Here is an 18,421-nt window from a genome sequence, read left to right on the forward strand (position 1 = left end):
CAGAATTAATTTGTTTATGGAAGTTTAAGTTATTGTCTAAGGCCACCCCCAGGTTTTTGACCATGAAGTGTCAGAGAGTCAAAACAGAAGCCTCAAAACTGGGACGGTTGGAGCATTCTCCAACGAGAATATATTCTGTCTTGAGCTTGTTCAAACTAAGAAGGTTCGGAGATAACCAGATTTTGATGTCATCCAAACACCTACAGATGCATATGAGTGTGTCAGAAGAGTTAGAAACAACTGGCAGGTAGATCTGTAAGTCATCTGCATACAGATGAAAGGAGAAGTTGTATTTGTGATAATCGACCCTAATGGTAACATATACAAAGAGAATAAAACAGGCCCCAGAATGGAGCCCTGTGGCACACCAGAGGTCAGGGGAGCTGGAGAGAAGGAAAGGTCGCCAATCATGACAGGAAAGGTTCTATTCATTAAATCGGACATGAACCACTTGTAGTACAGTTCCCTGAAGGCCAACTAGGTGTGACAAATGTGTCAGGGGGATGGAGTGACCCACAGTATCAAATGCTGTGGTGAGGTCCCAGCATTACTAGCAGCACAAGTTTTTATAGAATCCAGGGACAGGAGGATATCATTCTGAACCTTCATAGAGTGGATTCAGTACTGTGCCAAGTTCTAAAGCCAGATTGTAATTTTCAAAGATATAATTATTTTCCAAAAATGAATGAAGCTGTATGAAAACAACTTTTGCTGGTGGATTTGTTGTTGAAGCTTCAAGCAAAAATGTTGAAACTTGGTAAAAATCTTCAGCTGTGAAAGTTTGAATCTTTTGTTGTTTTGAGTTTTTCTGTGTATTTTGATGTCTGAACATATAAACTAGTGATGTCAGTGTGTTATTAGTTAATACTTTAGTGTGAATTTGGCTGTAGTTCTCCATGTTTCCAAGGAGGGTGAACAATGAAGGAGCTCATTGTGGCCTAATGACCCACAGTGTATGAAGAGGATTAACTGAGTAAGTCAGTCTGTTTATTTGTTTTCATGGTTTCTTGTTTCTGAAGCATCAACAGTTGGTTTGTCATTGATGTGGATTTGCTGCTGATGTGAATCCTCCCCCAGTGTTTCATTAGCAGCTGTAACCACAGGGACTCTGATCAAACAGGAATGAGCAGAATAAATCTGATATGAAGCTGTGGTTTGAATCCCACTTCCCTCCTCTTTGAAGAGTAGTCAGATATCTGTGTTCAGGTTTTTGTACAGACTCTTCTACACTTTGTATCACTGTGTTTCTAGAGCACAGTAGTAGAGAGCTGTGTCTGCCAGGGTTAGACTCTTTATGGTCAGTTCAGTTGATGTAGCTGATGTTTGGGATTCATATCGATTATCAGGAATATATTGTATACCACTCCATGATTTTGCTCCTTTCCTGAGTATAAATTGAGGAGCTTCCAGGTCTGAATGATGTTTGTACCAGTAAAGATAAACACCAGTTGCAGCTGTTCGATAGCGACATGTGAGTTTGACAGATTCTCCTTCTCTTGCAGTGACTTCATCTTCTACAGGAGAGATTGTGTCTCCAGCTGTTAGTCCTGGAAAAAGTAGAAAAAATGAAGCCATTAGACGAACATTGTCCATGAGGCTGAGAGGAGAAGACAGTGGAAAATGTCAGTGTACAGTGTTACTCTGTGGACACAAACTGTTGACCAGGACTTCCTGCCAAAGACAAATTCATTGCGAGGTTGAATGAGACGCCTGTTTGTGGTCAAACTCACCTATGAAGTGAGATAAAAAGAGAAAGAAGTAAAGCAACATGTCTTTGGAGTTGTTGAAGTCAGACAGCAGATGAACAGTGTTCTTCCACTGCAGTAGAATGAAACAACTAAACAGTGTCTGCTGCACAGCTCGTCTCCTCAGCATCAAGCTGATTGGGCTTTGACTTCCTGCAACAAACCACAGAAGTTTAACAGTGTGTGTCTCCCTCTGGTGGATGTTGTGGAGTATTGTGTTGTCTTTGCTCCAAAGGTTTTTGTACAGAGTTTTGGTGTTTCCTGTCACTGTGGGCCTCACAGCACAGTAGTACACAGCAGAGTCAGACACTGCAGCAGAGGAGATGTTCATGCTGATTTCCTTTTCCTCCACTTTGACCTTCAGTCCAGGAACTGGATTATTTCCCACTTGTCCTGAAGCAGAGTGTGAGATGCGGAACTCTGGTGGTTTTCCTGGATATTGGCGATACCAGTATAAATAATCAGTAGGTGACAGTTTGGGGTATTTGTAGGACAGAGTGACAGTGCTGTCTTCTAAACTGAACTCTTCATTCTTGACTGGACTCAGATCTTCACAGCCGACACCTTAAGGAAGACATAACTCTGTTATAACTTATTGCTCCAAAGGTTTTTTCAGTGAATTCTATTTTACATTTCTATGTTCACTAGTGAATTTTCTCCTACCTGTCAGTGTGATCAGAAACAAAGCTGAAAACAGATGTAAGTGCTCTGACTCCATCTTAAAGATAGAAGCTGTTTCTGCTTTAAACTCCACTGTGAGAGTTTCAGTCTTTTCTGTCCTTCAGTCACAGTTTTGCTCCTCCCTTCATCTCCTCATCTCCTCCTTTCACACAGGACTGACGACTTTTCAGCTTCTCACTGGTCTTTATTGCTTTGCATAACATTGCATGGTTTTTATCACTAACTGGCTCATTATCCAGGCTGTGGAGCTTGTTCAAAAATGTTGTAGTTATTTTAAAGGGAGAAGGCTCATGGTCATTTGACTCCAAAGCAGCTTTTTCATTGGTGTCACATTCACTGACTGATGGAAACATAAAGTGAGAGGCTGCTTCATAAAAAGAGGTTCATGAATGACTGAATCATTTTATTGCAGACTCACAGTCCAGAATAATGAAAACAACAATTCACATACATTAAATAATATCAGTACCTACATATCTATCAGAGACACCCATACCAGTATCTCTTAGAGAAGGACTGATAATGAGGAGCACTACATCTAATGTTGGCTAAAGCCAAAATAATCTAATTTCCAGATCTATCCAGATGGCAAATAAAGTTATACATGAGTTTTCTTAACACTGGTTGAAAAGTATTTATTTGTAAGGTCACAGACAGCTCACTAGCAAACCACCATCTAGGCTTCAGCATCATTAAACGCTACCTGCAGTCTTCTTATGCTAGCCTTCTTAAAATTTGTCCACAGATGTATTCAGGTCAAGTCAGTTTTATTTCTATAGCGCCAAATCACAATACAATCATCTCAGGGCACTTTACAAAAAACCAACAAATCCATTATGAGCAGCACTTGGCGACAGTGGAGAGGAAAAGCTCCATTTTAACTGAAGAAAAAACCTCCAGCAGAACCAGGAGGGTTAGGGTAGGGTAGTGCACCAATGGTCCTCAGGCAGTCTAGGCCTATAGCAGCATAACTAAGGAATGGTTCAGGGTTACCTGAAGCCAGCCTTAAATATATCCTTTGTCAGAAAGGAAGGCTTGAAATCTGGCCTTAAAAGTACAGAGTGTCTGCCTCGTGAACCCAGGCTGGGAGCTGGTTCCACAGGAGAGGAGCTTGATAGCTATAGGCTCTGCCTCCCATTCTCCTTTTGGAAACTCTGGGAACCACAAGTAGAAAGAAGGCAGTTCTACAGATTTGTTTTATGTGTGAATTAAAGAACATGTCCTGGTCAAAATTAACTCCAAGGATTTTCACAGTAGTGCTGGAGGCCAGGGCTATGCCATCTAAAGTAGCTACATTGTTAGAAAAGCTATTTCTGAGGTTAGGCCCAAATGAGATAGGCCCAAATACAATAACTTCTGTTTTCTCCAAATTTAAAAGTAGAAAGTTACTGGTCATCCAGGCATTTATGTTGTTTAGACACGCCTAAAATCTGGCTAACTGGTTTTTGTTATCAGGTTTCATAGATAGATAAAGCTGAGTGTCATCTGCATAGCAGTGGTAATTAATAGAGTGCTTCCTAATAGTATTTCCTAAAGGAAGCATGTATAAGGTGAACAGAATCGGTCTAGGCACAGAACCTTGTGGAACTCCATAACTAACTTTTGTGCACATGGGAGGTTCATCATGAACATGAACTAATTGGAATCTGTCCGATAAATAAGACTGGAACCATTTTAACGCTTTTCCTTCAATTCCAATCACATGTTCCAGTCTCTGTAATAAGATGCTGTGGTCAGTAGTGTCAAGTGCAGTACTAAGGTCTAGCAGGACAAGTATAGAGATGAGTCCATTATCATGTAGTGAGTACTGGTTCGAGACCACTGCGATACTTGGCTCCATGATTCGTTGACATATATATATTGTTGGTTTGTGAACCAACCACTGACAGGGTGTGTCCCCCTCTGGTGGATGTTGTGGAGTCTTGTGTTTTCTTTGCTTCAAAGGTTTTTGTACAAAGTTTTGGTGTTTCCTGTCACTGTGGGCTGCAGAGCACAGTAGTACACAGCAGAGTCAGACACTGCAGCAGACTTGATCTCCAGATCCACACGTTTCTCTTTTGAGTTAATGTGAGCAGAGAAATCTGAACGAACTGGATGAATCTGTCCTTGCTCAGTGATGTAGAGCAGGAACTCTGGTCTGGATCTCTGGTATTGTCGGTACCATTGGATGTTGTAGGCAGCACCCTCATATGTACAGGTCAGGTTTAAGTTTCTTCCCTCTGCAACAGCTTCTTCTGTTCTTTCTGGTTTAATGCTGTTCATAGAACCCATGGCTGCAAAATGAGCGATTTTCATGTCAGTTAATCTGAAAGACATTGTAACATCAGGAACCTGAACCCAGGTTCTTGACTCTTTCACATGTGATCACTAAAAAGTTCTTGACTAAATCAGACCAAATATGTTGTTACATCAACAGGTTGAATGAGACGCCTGTTTGTGGTCAAACTCACCTATAAAGTGAGATAAAAAGAGAAAGAAGTAAAGCAACATGTCTTTGGAGTTGTTGAAGTCAGACAGCAGATGAACAGTGTTCTTCCACTGCAGTAGAATGAAAAAACTAAACAGTGTCTGCTACACAGCTCTTCTCCTCAGCATCAAGCTGATTGGGCTTTGACTTCCTGCAACAAACCACAGAAGTTTAACAGTGAGTGTCTCCCTCTGGTGGATGTTGTGGAGTATTGTGTTGTCTTTGCTCCAAAGGTTTTTGTACAGAGTTTTGGTGTTTCCTGTCACTGTGGGCCGCAGAGCACAGTAGTACAGAGCAGAGTCTGTCACTGCAGCAGAGGAGATCTGCAGATCCATCTGGGTTTTATTCTCATTCACTTTAAAATCCAGTCCAGAGACCTCCTCTTTTAGTTTCATCCCTGTTCCTGTGTGAGACAAAAGGAACTCTGGTGGTTTTCCTGGATATTGGCGATACCAGAAGAAATTATCATCATATGTAGCAGGTCTGGAGTATTTGTAGGACAGAGTGACAGTGCTGTCTTCTAAACTGAACTCTTCATTGTTGACTGGACTCAGATCTTCACAGCCGACACCTGAAGGGAAACATAACTCTGTTATAACATGTTGGGAAAGTCTCAATCCAGAAATCACATTCAGGTAACACTGGAACTGAACTTCTTTATGCACAATCTTACAAACCTCTTAGAAACAATAGCAACAGTAGAGAAAGTACATAACAGTCCAATGGCAGCATGTTGAATGAAGATAATGTTTCTGGTTTGTGCCTTGAACTCTGTTGAATATGGAAGTTCCTCTCTTCTATAGTTCAGTTCCAGATTAGCTCCTCCCTGAATCTCTGTCTCCTCTTACATCTGTGTTTTCTAAGTGTCTCTGCCTCTCACAAGTTGATGTGTATCTGTCCCATTCTTTGTTCACTCATTTACTTCATTGGCGAATTCTCAGAGTTTTTATCAACACTGGTACTCTGCTGTGACAGATTGTTAATTCTGGGAGATTTCAATATTCATATCTGCTGTGAAAACACAACCTTTAATCAAGTAATTTCTATGATTCCTTTAATTTGACACAGTTAGTTACAAATCCTTCTCATATAAAAGGTCATACGCTTGATCCTGGTGTTTGCTTCTGGTTTTCACCTGAGCGACCTGGAGGTGTTAGAAGCTGGATGTTTTGATCATAATTTTGTTCTATTTGAATCCTCACTGTCAGGTTCCACTTCCCCTCCCCCAGAGAGTCGACATTTTACTCATACTATTAGGCTACTTCCTATCTAGACGTTGAGTCATGACAACTGGACTTTCAGTTTTTAGGTCGAAATGTTTCACCACTAATCCAAGTGGCTTCATCGGTCTAAGGAAAAGCTGGTATGGAAACTCCAATTTATCTCCCAGGTTGGTTTCACTCCACCCGTAGTCCCATAGGCTCATTAGGTGAGCTATGTAAATCAGGTCAGAGTCCTTAGACCCACACTCCTGAGTTGGTTTCACTTCACACCTGGTCTGAATACACTTGTTAGGTGAACAAAAGGAGTGAGCTCAGGGGAGGGTCATTAGGATCTAATGGTGGACTCATGTGATCCATTTGATTCACCAACTGGCTGCAGAGTGTGTCCTCCCTGGGAAACATTAGCTCACCTAATGAGCCTATGGGACTAGGACTGGAGTGGAAACAACTTGGAAGATAAATTGGAGTTTCCATACCAGCTTTTCCTTAGACTGATGAAGCCACTTGGATTAATGGTGAAACGTTTTGACCTAAAAACTAAAAGTCCAGTTGTCATGACTCGGCCTCTAGATAACTTCACCTGGACGACTGACTCTCTCAAAATACAACTATGCTAACTAGGACTATGGATGCATCACAGCTGACGGAAGCTTTCGATACAACTGTTGCTGATATTCTGGATCAGGCAGCTCCACTCAAATCACTGAGATCTAGGAAAACAAAGAGATATCCAGCCTTGGTTCAATGATCACACCCACTGTGTCAAACAGCAATGCAGGAAATCAGAGCTTAAGTGGAAGAAAGACAAACTTAGGGTCTCATATGAAATGTTCAGTGAATCCTTAAAACACGTCCAAATTGCTGTTAACAATGCTAAATCAAATTATTTCTCAGAAATAATTGCTAAGAATGCCCATAGGCCTAAGGTCCTTATTTAATACACTGACTCTGTTCTGAACCCTACCACAGTGGGCCACCCTATTGCAACACCTGAGTTCTGGAAAAATATTTGGAATTTTTTGTGGATAAAACTCAAGTTATTAGAGCACATGTATCATGATCAGTTGTGGTTCATTCTGAAATCCTGTTGCCCTTTAGGTCTTTTAGCCATTTTGATTCCATTTCCTTCTTTCAGCTGCAAGATGTAGTTTCTTCGCTGAAACCTACAAATTCCAGTTAAATACAGAGTCGATTTTAAGGTCTTGCATTTCATTTATAAAGCTCTGCCCGGGCTAGCACCCCAGTATATTGCTGATCTCCTCAAACCACATTCTGTGTCTAGATCTCTTTGTTCCTGTAAACAGTTGCTGCTCTCTGTCCCACAGTCTCGTTTAAGACTAAGGGTGACAAAGCTTTTTCAGTTGCAGGTCCTACACAGTGGGATGCACTTCCAGTTGCCGTGAGATCCTCGTCCACATTGGACACTTTTAAATCTAGATTGAAGACTCATTTATTCTCCTTAGTCTATGGGAGTGTCTGAGAATACTGGATTACAAATTTGTTTATGCTTTTATGTAATTATCTTTTTATTTTGCTTAATTTATGTTCATAAACTGTACAGCACTTTGGAACAACACTTGTTGCTTGTAAATGTGCTTTATAAATAAATGTGAACTTGAACTTGAACTATCTCAATAAATTATCCCACAGAAACAAACAGAACTGGATGCAGGTGTTGCTGCAGCTGTTTATGAAGAATCTCATCATTGTTTTACAGAATCTGAAATGGTTCCAGAACTTAACCATAGATGAGCTACTGGGTTTGACATGGTCTCTGAAAAGTTTCTGCACTGACGGACGGTTTTGATTCAGGATATGGAGAAAGTCAGTGTCAATACAAAGAATCCAGACTGTGATGACAAACCACTGAAGTTTAACAGTGTGTGTCTCCCTCTGGTGGATGTTGTGGAGTATTGTGTTGTCTTTGCGCCAAAGGTTTTTGTACAGAGTTTTGGTGTTTCCTGTCACTGTGGGCTGCAGAGCACAGTAGTACACAGCAGAGTCAGACACTCCAGCAGAGGAGATCTGCAGATGAAACTCCTTTGTTTTCTTGTCATGTCTCATAGACCTTCTCCCTGTGGTCTCTGAATATTCTGAGATTATCAGCTGTGGAGGTGAACTGGACTTCTGGTGATACCAGTATACATAGTCCACAGAGCCTGAATAGTTGCAGGAGAGAGTCACAGTGTCTCCTTCCAAAGTCGTAATTTCCTCTTTAAAAGGTGTCAGTAAATCCTCAGATGATCCTGAGAAGAACAAAAATATGTTTCATCATGAAACTTAGATTTCTTGAAGCTGAACACACTGTTAGAAAACTGTTCAGGAATGTTTCTGTATCTTCACCACTTTCTCCAGTTAGAGTTGACTTACCAGTATGAAAGGAGACCATCAGCATCCAAATGAAAAGCAGCAGCATCATTTTCACTTGGACTGAATGAACAACAGAGAGAAGACAGCAGCTCTTCAGTTCCAAAATGAAGCCTTTCATATTCAGTTGTGTAGCTCCTCCTCTTGCTGTGCTCTGTTTCCATTCAGGCTGATGGAAGCTTTAGAAATGACAGTGATGCTGCAGCCTCATCATCCAAGAAGCTCAGACTGTGTATCAACAGTCATTTAACCAAACGTTATCATGACGGTCTGTAGTGCTCTGCTCCTGTCCTCTGTCATGTGACGTTCATCGGTTGGGGTGAGTGGATAGAGCAGAGAGAAGAACAGCAATAATAAACAACAAATAGACACATCAGTGATATTCAGCTCCAGGACCAGGGACACCTGCAGAAGGTACAGAGAGAGAGAGAGAGAGCACAAACTAGGGGAGAGAAAGAGCACAAGGTTAGTGACATTCAATGGTGAAATATACATGTGAGGTGGTGAATACACTTTTAAGTCTAGCCTTAAAAGTACAGAGAGTGTCTGCCTCCTGAACCCAGACTGGGAGCTGGTTCTACAGGAGAGGAGCTTGATAGCTAAAGGCTCTGCCTCCCATTCTGCTTTTGGAAACCCTGGGAACCACAAGGAGACCTGCACTCTGAGAGCAAAGTGCTCTATTGGGATAATATGGTACTATGAGGTCTTTAAGGTATGAAGGAGCTTGATCATGAAGGGATTTGTATGTGAGGAGAAGGATTTTAAATTCTATTCTGTATTTTACAGGGAGCCAATGAAGTGAAGCTAATATAGGAGAAATATGACCTCTCTTGGTAGTTCCTGTCAGGACTCTGGCTGCAGCATTCTGGATTAACTGGAGGCTTTTTATGGAGATACTGGGACAGCCAGATAGTAATGAGTTACAGTAGTCTAGCCTTGAGGTAACAAATGCATGGACTAGTTTTTCTGCATCATTTTGAGACAGGATGTTCCTAATTTTGGCAATGTTGCGCAGGTGAAAGAATGCAGTTCTAGAGATTTGTTTTGTGTGAATTAAAGAACATGTCCTGGTCAAAAATAACTCCAAGGTTTTTCACAGTAGTGCTGGAGGCCAGGGCTATGCCATCTAAAGTAGCTATAATTTTAGAAAAGTTATTTCTGAGGTTTTTAGGCCCAAATACAATGACTTCTGTTTTCTCTGAATTTAAAAGTAGAAAGTTACTGGTCATCCAGGCCTTTATGTCAGTTAGACACACTTAAAGTCTGGTTAACTGGTTTGTGTTAACAGGTTTAATAGATAGATACAACTGAGTGTCATCCGCATAGCAGTGGTAATTAATACAGTGCTTCCTAATTACATAGTCCAAAGGAAGCATGTATAGGATGAACAGAATCGGAGCCTTGTGGAACTCCATACTCCATACACCAACTTTTGTTTGTGTGGAAGGTTCATCATGGACATGAAAAAACTGGAATCTGTCCGATAAATAGGATTGGAACCATTTTAATGCTGTTCCTCTGATACCAGTCACATGCTCCAGTCTCTGTAATAAGATGTTGTGGTCAATAGTGTTGAATGCAGCACTGAGGTCTAGGAGGACAAGTATAGAAACAAGTCCATTATCTGAGGCTAAGAGAAGATCGTTGGTGACTTTTAACAGTGCTGTTTCTGTACTATGATGTGCTCTAAATCCTGATTGAAAATCTTCAAATAGTTCATTCCTGTGTAAGTGGACTGATAGCTGCTTAGCAACAGCTTTTTCTAGGATTTTAGAAATAAATGGCAGGTTGGATATTGGTCTATAATTAGCCAAGACTCCTGGATCAAGACTAGGCTTTCTGAGTAAGGGTTTGATTACTGCAGTCTTAAAGGCCTGTGGTACGTAGCCTGATACTAGAGATAAATTTACCAAGTCCAATAAAGATGAGTTCATTAATGGCAGGGTGTCTTTAAGCAGTCTAGTCGGGATGGGGTCTAAGAGACACATTGATGATTTAGATGAAGCAACTACTGATGTAAATTCAGAGAGATCTATAGGAGAGAAGCAGTCTAAACATAACTGAGGTCCTACAGATGATTCAAGAGCTACTGTAGTAGAAGATTCATTTATGGCAGGTATAGGAAGCATCTGCTGAATTTTATCTCTAATAGTTGTGATTTTATTTGTAAAGAAACTCATAAATTCATCACTGCTGAGAGCTAAGGGAACACTGGGCTCAACAGAGCTGTGACTTTTTGTCAGCCTGGCTACAGTGCTGAAAAGAAACCTGGGATTGTTCTTATTTTCCTCTATTAGTGATGAATAGTATGCAGTTCTGGCTTTACGGAGAGCTTTTTTATATGTTAGTAGACTGTTTTTCCAGGCTAGAAAAATGTCCTCTAAGTTTGTGGAACGCCACTTCCTTTCCAGCCTTCGTGATGCCTGCTTTAAGGTACGAATATGTAAATTATACCATGGGGCTAGTCTTCTCTGATTCACTAACTTCTTTTGCAGAGGGGCCACAGAATCAAGCGTTTCACGCAGTGAGGTTACAGCACTGTCAACAACATGATCAATTTGGTAGGGAGTGGGATTGAAGCAGCTGCCCTCCACTATGTTTATACTTGGCATAGATGTAAATAAAGATGGAATCATTTTCTTAAATTTATTAACAGCGTTGTCGGATAAACATCTGCTGTAGTGGAATTTTCTTCCAAACGCTGCATGATCCATCATTTTAAATTCGAAAGTTATTAAAGAATGATCTGACAAAACAGGATTTGGGGGAAAAACTATTAGATGTTCAATTTCGATGCCATAGGTCAGAACAAGATCAAGGGTGTGATTGAAACAGTGGGTGGGTTTATTAACATTTTGAATGAAACCAATTGAATCTAATATAGAATTAAATGCAATGCTGAGGCTGTTATTTTCAACATCTACATGAATATTAAAATCTCCCACTATAATGACTTTATCTGAACTAAGCACTAAATCAGACAGGAAGTCTGGGAATTCAGTTAAAAACTCTGAGTAAGGGACAGGTGGACGGTCCACAATGACAAGTAGAACTGGTGTTTGTGTTTTCCAGTTTGGATGTGAGAGGCTCAGAGTGAGGCTCTCAAATGAGTTATAACTGTTCTGAGGATGAAAGTTTAATAATAAATTTGTAAGTAAATGTAATTAGTTAAGTTCACCTGTGTTTAATTGTTCTGTTCCATATCCTGCCTTTGTGTTGGCTCTGTCCATTCTCACCTGTTTCCTGTTCAGACAATCATCCAGCTTGTACTTAGGTCACTCACCAGGGTTGACTGATCGTCTGATCTCCTGTGGATCTGCTCAGTGCTCTTTGTTCTTGGCTCCTGTGTTTTTGGTTATTTTGGTCTTGTCAAAGTTCAGGTGATGAATCAGTCGTCTCCTGCGTTTGGATCCATTGCCTCCTTCTACGTCTTTGTCATCTGTATTAGGACACATGCTGGTTTTCAACAGTCAACACTGAAAACATTTAAATACTTTGTGTGTCCTGGTGTTTTTTAGTGTAAAAGGTCAAACTGAAATGTAAATGGTCTTATATAGCACTTTTATAGACTCAACTACACTCAAAGTGCTTTACCACTATTTGCCCATTCACCTATTTGCTCATGACTCAGACACCGATGGAACATTCACCAGGGGCAACTTGGGGTTCAGGGTTTTGCCCAAAGATACTTCGACCTGTGGACCAGTGAAGCCAAAGATCAACCTACCAACCTTCTGGTTCAGGGTCAATCTGCTCTACCTCCTCAGCAATAGCCGCCCTAATGTCATGATTTTATTCCACTCTGGAAAATCTTTTTGGAGATTAATTTATTAGATATCAGTCAAATCATTAATTATGGCATTGGGACAATAACAGATAAACATGTTAGTAAGTGACGTGTCAATGAAAGTGATTAGGGATCATTATTATGTTGATTCATTCTTTGACTGAATCATCAGAACAAATAATCCAGACTGTGATGGCGAACCACTGAAGTTTAACAGTGTGTGTCTCCCTCTGGTGGATGTTGTGGAGTATTGTGTTGTCTTTATGCTCCAAAGGTTTTTGTACAGAGTTTTGGTGTTTCCTGTCACTGTGGGCTGCAGAGCACAGTAGTACACAGCAGAGTCAGACAGCTGAAGCTTCTGGATCTTCAGAGGAACTGATGTCTTGTTGATTTCAGCATTAAATCTTTCTTTCTGAAAGTCTGGATCATTGTCTTCTGATCCAAAAGTGGTACGTTGCAAAATATACTTAGGAAAGTTATTTTCTTCTTGTTTATACCAGAACAAATAAGGGACTTGGTCACTGGTCTCAAAAGTACAACCCAGTGTGGCTGTGTCTCCTTCAGCAGCAATGGCATCTCCTGTTGGCTGGATCACTCTGTCTTCTCCTTTACACTCTGGGGAAGAACAGAACATGCAGAGGAAGAGATGGATCAATGAAGATGATTGGTGAAAGCAGAACAATCAGCAGGTTTAAAGAGTTACCTGGCAAAGAGACAGATACATAGACATGTAGAATGAATCTGATTTTCAGGGATCATTGTCAGTGTGAACCATAAAAAGGGCTGATGTCAGCTCAGTGATGTGTTCAAATGTTTGAGGATAAAACATGTTGTACTTTCTATCTTACCAAAGCAAAGAGCAGCAAGAATAATCCACAGCCAATGTTCCATCTGTCCAAGCAGGTTGAAATGAACAGGAGAAACTAGCTGATGTTCAACATTCAGTCTGAGAATTGTTCTTATTGACACAACGGTTGAACACAGGGCAGAAGTAGTGCACCGCCTACTTGATGATGTGGCCCTCTAGTGGAGGTAAACCGTTGACTTCAACAGTGTGGAAAAAAGGCTTCCAGCAGCTTGTCAGTGTGTCAGCTTGTGTTTTTGTACAGAGACTGTGGGTTTGCTGTCACTGTGGGCCTCACAGCACAGTAGTACAGAGCAGTGTCTGTCACTGCAGCAGAGGAGATCTGCAGATCCAGATGTTTTTCTCCAGACAGTTTAGTCGAGAACCTTTTGTCTGATTTCAGAGAATCTGAAGACTTGGAAATGTTCAACCCTGAGATGTACAAAAGGAACTCTGGTGGTTTTCCTGGATATTGGCGATACCAGAAGAAATCATCACTAGCTGTTATGGTTTTGGAGTATTTGTAGGACAGAGTGACAGTGCTGTCTTCTAAACTGAACTCTTCATTGTTGACTGGACTCAGATCTTCACAAGCGACACCTGAAGGAAGAGATGAATGTTGTTAAAGATGATACTAAACTCTTATAGTCTGTTCCAGTGGTTTTCATGATTCCTGATTTTTCTATATTTTAGTTCAGATTTTAACAATTTTAGCAACAAAAATGAACAAACACAATAACAGACGTACAAACAGACCAAAGCAGGAACTGAAGTCAGTGTCCACAGTAGAGTTTGTACAGACTGACAAACTGAAAGTGACCCATAGCAGTAAAGCTCAGGTTTGGGTCTCATGTCTGATTCCCGCTGTAACCTACCTTTTAGTATGATCAGAACAAGAGAAAATATTCCACAGCGTTGCAGTGAGAGCATCTTACAGACAGTATCTGTGTTGTGTTTGCTTTAGATATTGAATGAATCTCACAGTGGGACTAGTTCTGCTGTTTGACAGATTTGCTCCTCCCTCAACCTGTTCGTCCTCTGATATCACTGAACGTTATCGACGCTAAAATCACTCTGAACAGATAAACCTTTATTTTTCTGCTGGCTTTTCTTTTTGTTTCTTTTGGCATATTTATGAACATCCTCAAAGAATCCTGTGAAGTCTAGTCTCCAAATGGCAGCATCATAAGTCATTTACACATCATTTAAAATCATGGTGAAACTGGTTTTATATAGTCTGGAGATGGCCTCATGTAGGACTTCAGAGACTGAACATTGTGCTGTGGATTTCATAAGTAATTGATCAAATTTGTTCCAAAAATGTGTGAGGTCTTCAGGCAGCCACTGTTTTCTACAAAATGACTGTTGGACAAACGCAGCATGTATTTGTGCCTGTAATTAAAATCAGTGAAGTCAGATGAGATTCTTATTTAGTCTATGGGCAGTTTTATCATGCACACACCAATCCAGCCCTCTCTCAGACAGACTGCCCATGTGAGTCTACACTAACACTACTTCATACTGCATGTGCCTGGTAATCTCCTGGCTCCAAACCAGCTCAGTTTTGCTGTGGTTGGTACAATGATGGAGCTGATGGACTGTGCATTTGTACAATGAGTATGTACTCAGTGTATCAGTACATCTCTCATTTCTACCTAACACTCAATACACTTCTCATTACAAAAGACACACTTTGCCACTTCTGTCATTCATGTGTCACTGAATTCAATGAGTTTATTTTTTTAATAGTTGGGGCCAAATCAAAGGATGTCAGATTTGGATCCACTCAGCTGCAGAAGGTCCATGAACTCCAGCACTGACCTTGGCATTAACAGGCAAAACAACAGGACCAGCTCCTGACACACATTATGATGGAAGGTGCAGCAACATGGTGGAAATGGACCTGAATTTGGGAGTATTATAATCCATGTGACCTCAAAGGTTCAGATGACCTGGGACTGATCCTTGTGGTACATCATAACAAATTTGAGCTTAGAATCCTGGAACGTTGCGTAATGATCATAACTGAGACCTGATTACATCCACAGGTCACAGACAAGGCTATGGAGCTAGCGTCTGCTCTACCCACCACAGTGATGTAGATGTGAGGGCTCTGATAAGAGCTGCAGAGATGGACTGTGCATTTGTCCATCAGCTCCTAGTGATTTCCACCAATATCTTTAACCTCTTCTTGGCACATGTTACTGTACCTGTGTGTTTGAAAACCACCACTTTCATCCCAGTGCCCAAGTAGACAAACATCAGCTGTCTGAATGACTACAGACCAGTCACACTCACACACATCATAGCAAAGAGCTTTGAAAGTCTAGTCCTGGGTCATATAACATCTACTCTTTCCTCAACCTTAGACCAACATCAGTATGTATGCAGGGCCAATAGATTCACAGAGGCTGCCATAAACACTGCCCTTTACAGTGACCCACCTGGAGCAGAAGGGGGTGTATGTGAGGATGTTTTTCCTTGACTCCAGCTCAGCTTTTAACACCAGTATCCCCAGCAGACTGGTACTGTGGATTAAAGACTTTCTTAGCACTCACCCACAAATAGTGAGACTGACTCCCAACACATCCCCACCCCTGACCCTCAGCACTGGAGCACCACATGGATGTGTGCTGAGCCCCCTCCCCTGCTCCCTGTACAACTGAACACCTGTTCACGCTGCAAACACAATCATCAAATTTTCAGACAACACAACAAAAGTGGGGCTGATCTCTAATGTTGATGAGACAGCTGATGAAGTCTGTGGCTCCCTCTGGTGGATGTTGTGGAGTATTGTGTTGTCTTTGCTCCAAAGGTTTTTGTACAGAGTTTTGGTGTTTCCTGTCACTGTGGGCTGCAGAGCACAGTAGTACACAGCAGAGTCAGACAGCCGAAGTTTCTGGATCTTCAGAGGAGCTGATCTGGATGTGGAATCCAGTGTGGATGAAAATCTCTCCCTGTACTCGTCTGGTGTGTTGCCTTCATCCAGTTTATATCTGCTCAGGATGAACGTGGGGCTGTTGTTTCCATCCTGCTTGTACCAGTAGAGATAATTACTTGCTGAACTGCTGCTGTTATACAGACAGCCAAGTGTTACTGCCTCTCCTTCAGTAGCAGTCTCATCTCCTTCTGGCTGCAGCACGTTGTCTTTTTGTGCTCTGCATTCTGTAAAACACCAACAAACAGTGTCAGTGTGCTGTTAAAGAGTCATGTCAATGCTGGAATGATATCAGAGAAACAGAGTTGTGTTCATACCAAGGCACATAGCAGCCAGCAACACTGAGATGAACAGAGGCGTCATATGTGCAGTGTTGAGGAACTGGGAGCTCCAGCCAGTATGAAGAAGGCTGTGATCTCTCTGTTTAGTCTTCATCAACACTAAGTTGGTGGATTAGAAGGAGGAGCCTGATCACAGTGACAGGGCTCATTCACAGCCCTGTGTTATTCCCCTGCTGACAACTTTTCTCTGAACACAGTTTGGACCAGTCTCCTTTCAGTGTCCAACTTGTCTTGTATGTGATCGTCATTGGACATTTCAGCTGACCCGTTTCCTGTTTTACAGCTGCTGCACATTCCCGTTGGTCCCTGACATATAAAGCTGCTAATTGTTGGGAACCTGCTACGACCCCTTTAATATCTTTTATCACAAATAGTACAAGCAAACTGAGAAGGAACATTTGACAAATGGGACTTTGTAAATTCTCTTCAGGATTTTTTCTCTTGAATGTAAATATCATGTTTGGTCAAATCAAAGATGGTGGATTTGTTGTTGAAGCTTCAATCAAAAATGTTGAAACTTGGTAAAAATCTTCAGCTGTGAAAGTTTGAATCTTTTGTTGTTTTGAGTTTTTCTGTGTATTTTGATGTCTGAACATATAAACTAGTGATGTTAGTGTGTTATTAGTTAATACTTTAGTGTGAATTTGGGCTGTAGTTCTCCATGTTTCCAAGGATGGTGAACAATGGAAGGAGCTCATTGTGGCCTAATGACCCACAGTGTATGAAGAGGATTAACTGAGTAAGTCAGAGTCTGTTTATTTGTTTTCACGGTTTCTTGTGTCTGAAGCATCAACAGTTGGTTTGTCATTGATGTGGATTTGCTGCTGATGTGAATCCTCCCCCAGTGTTTCATTAGCAGCTGTAACCACAGGGACTCTGATCAAACAGGAATGAGCAGAATAAATCTGATATGAAGCTGTGGTTTGAATCCCACTTCCCTCCTCTTTGAAGAGTAGTCAGATATCTGTGTTCAGGTTTTTGTACAGACTCTTCTACACTTTGTATCACTGTGTTTCTAGAGCACAGTAGTAGAGAGCTGTGTCTGCCAGGGTTAGACTCTTTATGGTCAGTTCAGTTGATGTATCTGATGTTCGGGATTTATATCGATTATCAGGAATATACTGACTATCACTCAGTGATTTTGCTCCTTTCCTGAGTATAAACTGAGGAGCTTCCAGGTCTGAATGATGTTTGTACCAGTAAAGATAAACACCAGTTGCAGTTGTTTGATAGCGACATGTGAGTTTGACAGATTCTCCTTCTCTTCCAGTGACTTCATCTTGTACAGGAGAGATTGTGTCTCCAGCTGTTAGTCCTGGAAAAAGTAGAGAAAATGAAGCCATTAGACGAACATTGTCCATGAGGCTGAGAGGAGAAGACAGTGGAAAATGTCAGTGTACAGTGTTACTCTTTGGACACAAACTGTTGACCAGGACTTCCTGACAAAGACAAATTCATTGCGAGGTTGAATGAGACGCCTGTTTGTGGTCAAACTCACCTATAAAGTGAGATAAAAAGAGAAAGAAGTAAAGCAACATGTCTTTGGAGTTGTTGAAGTCAGACAGCAGATGAACAGTGTTCTTCCACTGCAGTAGAATGAAACAACTAAACAGTGTCTGCTGCACAGCTCTTCTCCTCAGCATCAAGCTGATTGGGCTTTGACTTCCTGCAACAAACCACAGAAGTTTAACAGTGTGTGTCTCCCTCTGGTGGATGTTGTGGAGTATTGTGTTGTCTTTGCTCCAAAGGTTTTTGTACAGAGTTTTGGTGTTTCCTGTCACTGTGGGCTGCAGAGCACAGTAGTACACAGCAGAGTCAGACAGCTGAAGCTTCTGGATCTTCAGAGGAACTGATGTCTTGTTGATTTCAGCATTAAATCTGTCTTTCTGAAAGTCTGGAGCTTTTTCTACTGATGTGGAGAAAGATTTCATCATGTACTTTGGGAAATCGTTTTCTTCTTGTTTATACCAAAACAAAGTGGGACCTGTATAACTGGTCTCAAAAGTACAACCCAGTGTGGCTGTGTCT

General features: G+C 41.2%; 2 gene segments (V, D, J or C); both read right to left on the reverse strand.

Moving 5' to 3' along the window:
- Positions 1-13,158: 13,158 nt before the first annotated feature.
- Positions 13,159-14,068, reverse strand: LOC113129643 (T cell receptor alpha variable 3-like). The segment is given in 2 exon segments: positions 13,159-13,714; positions 13,990-14,068. Coding segments are annotated over 2 exon segments (411 nt in total).
- Positions 14,069-15,941: 1,873 nt separating this feature from the next.
- LOC113129634 (immunoglobulin lambda variable 6-57-like) lies at positions 15,942-16,568 on the reverse strand (the record flags this gene model as incomplete). The annotated part of the segment is given in 2 exon segments: positions 15,942-16,279; positions 16,370-16,568. Coding segments are annotated over 2 exon segments (456 nt in total), but the record flags the coding sequence as incomplete, so codon positions are not given.
- Positions 16,569-18,421: the final 1,853 nt, after the last annotated feature.

Source organism: Mastacembelus armatus, unplaced genomic scaffold (genome assembly GCF_900324485.2).
Source record: "Mastacembelus armatus unplaced genomic scaffold, fMasArm1.2, whole genome shotgun sequence".
NCBI classification, from domain to species: domain Eukaryota; kingdom Metazoa; phylum Chordata; class Actinopteri; order Synbranchiformes; family Mastacembelidae; genus Mastacembelus; species Mastacembelus armatus.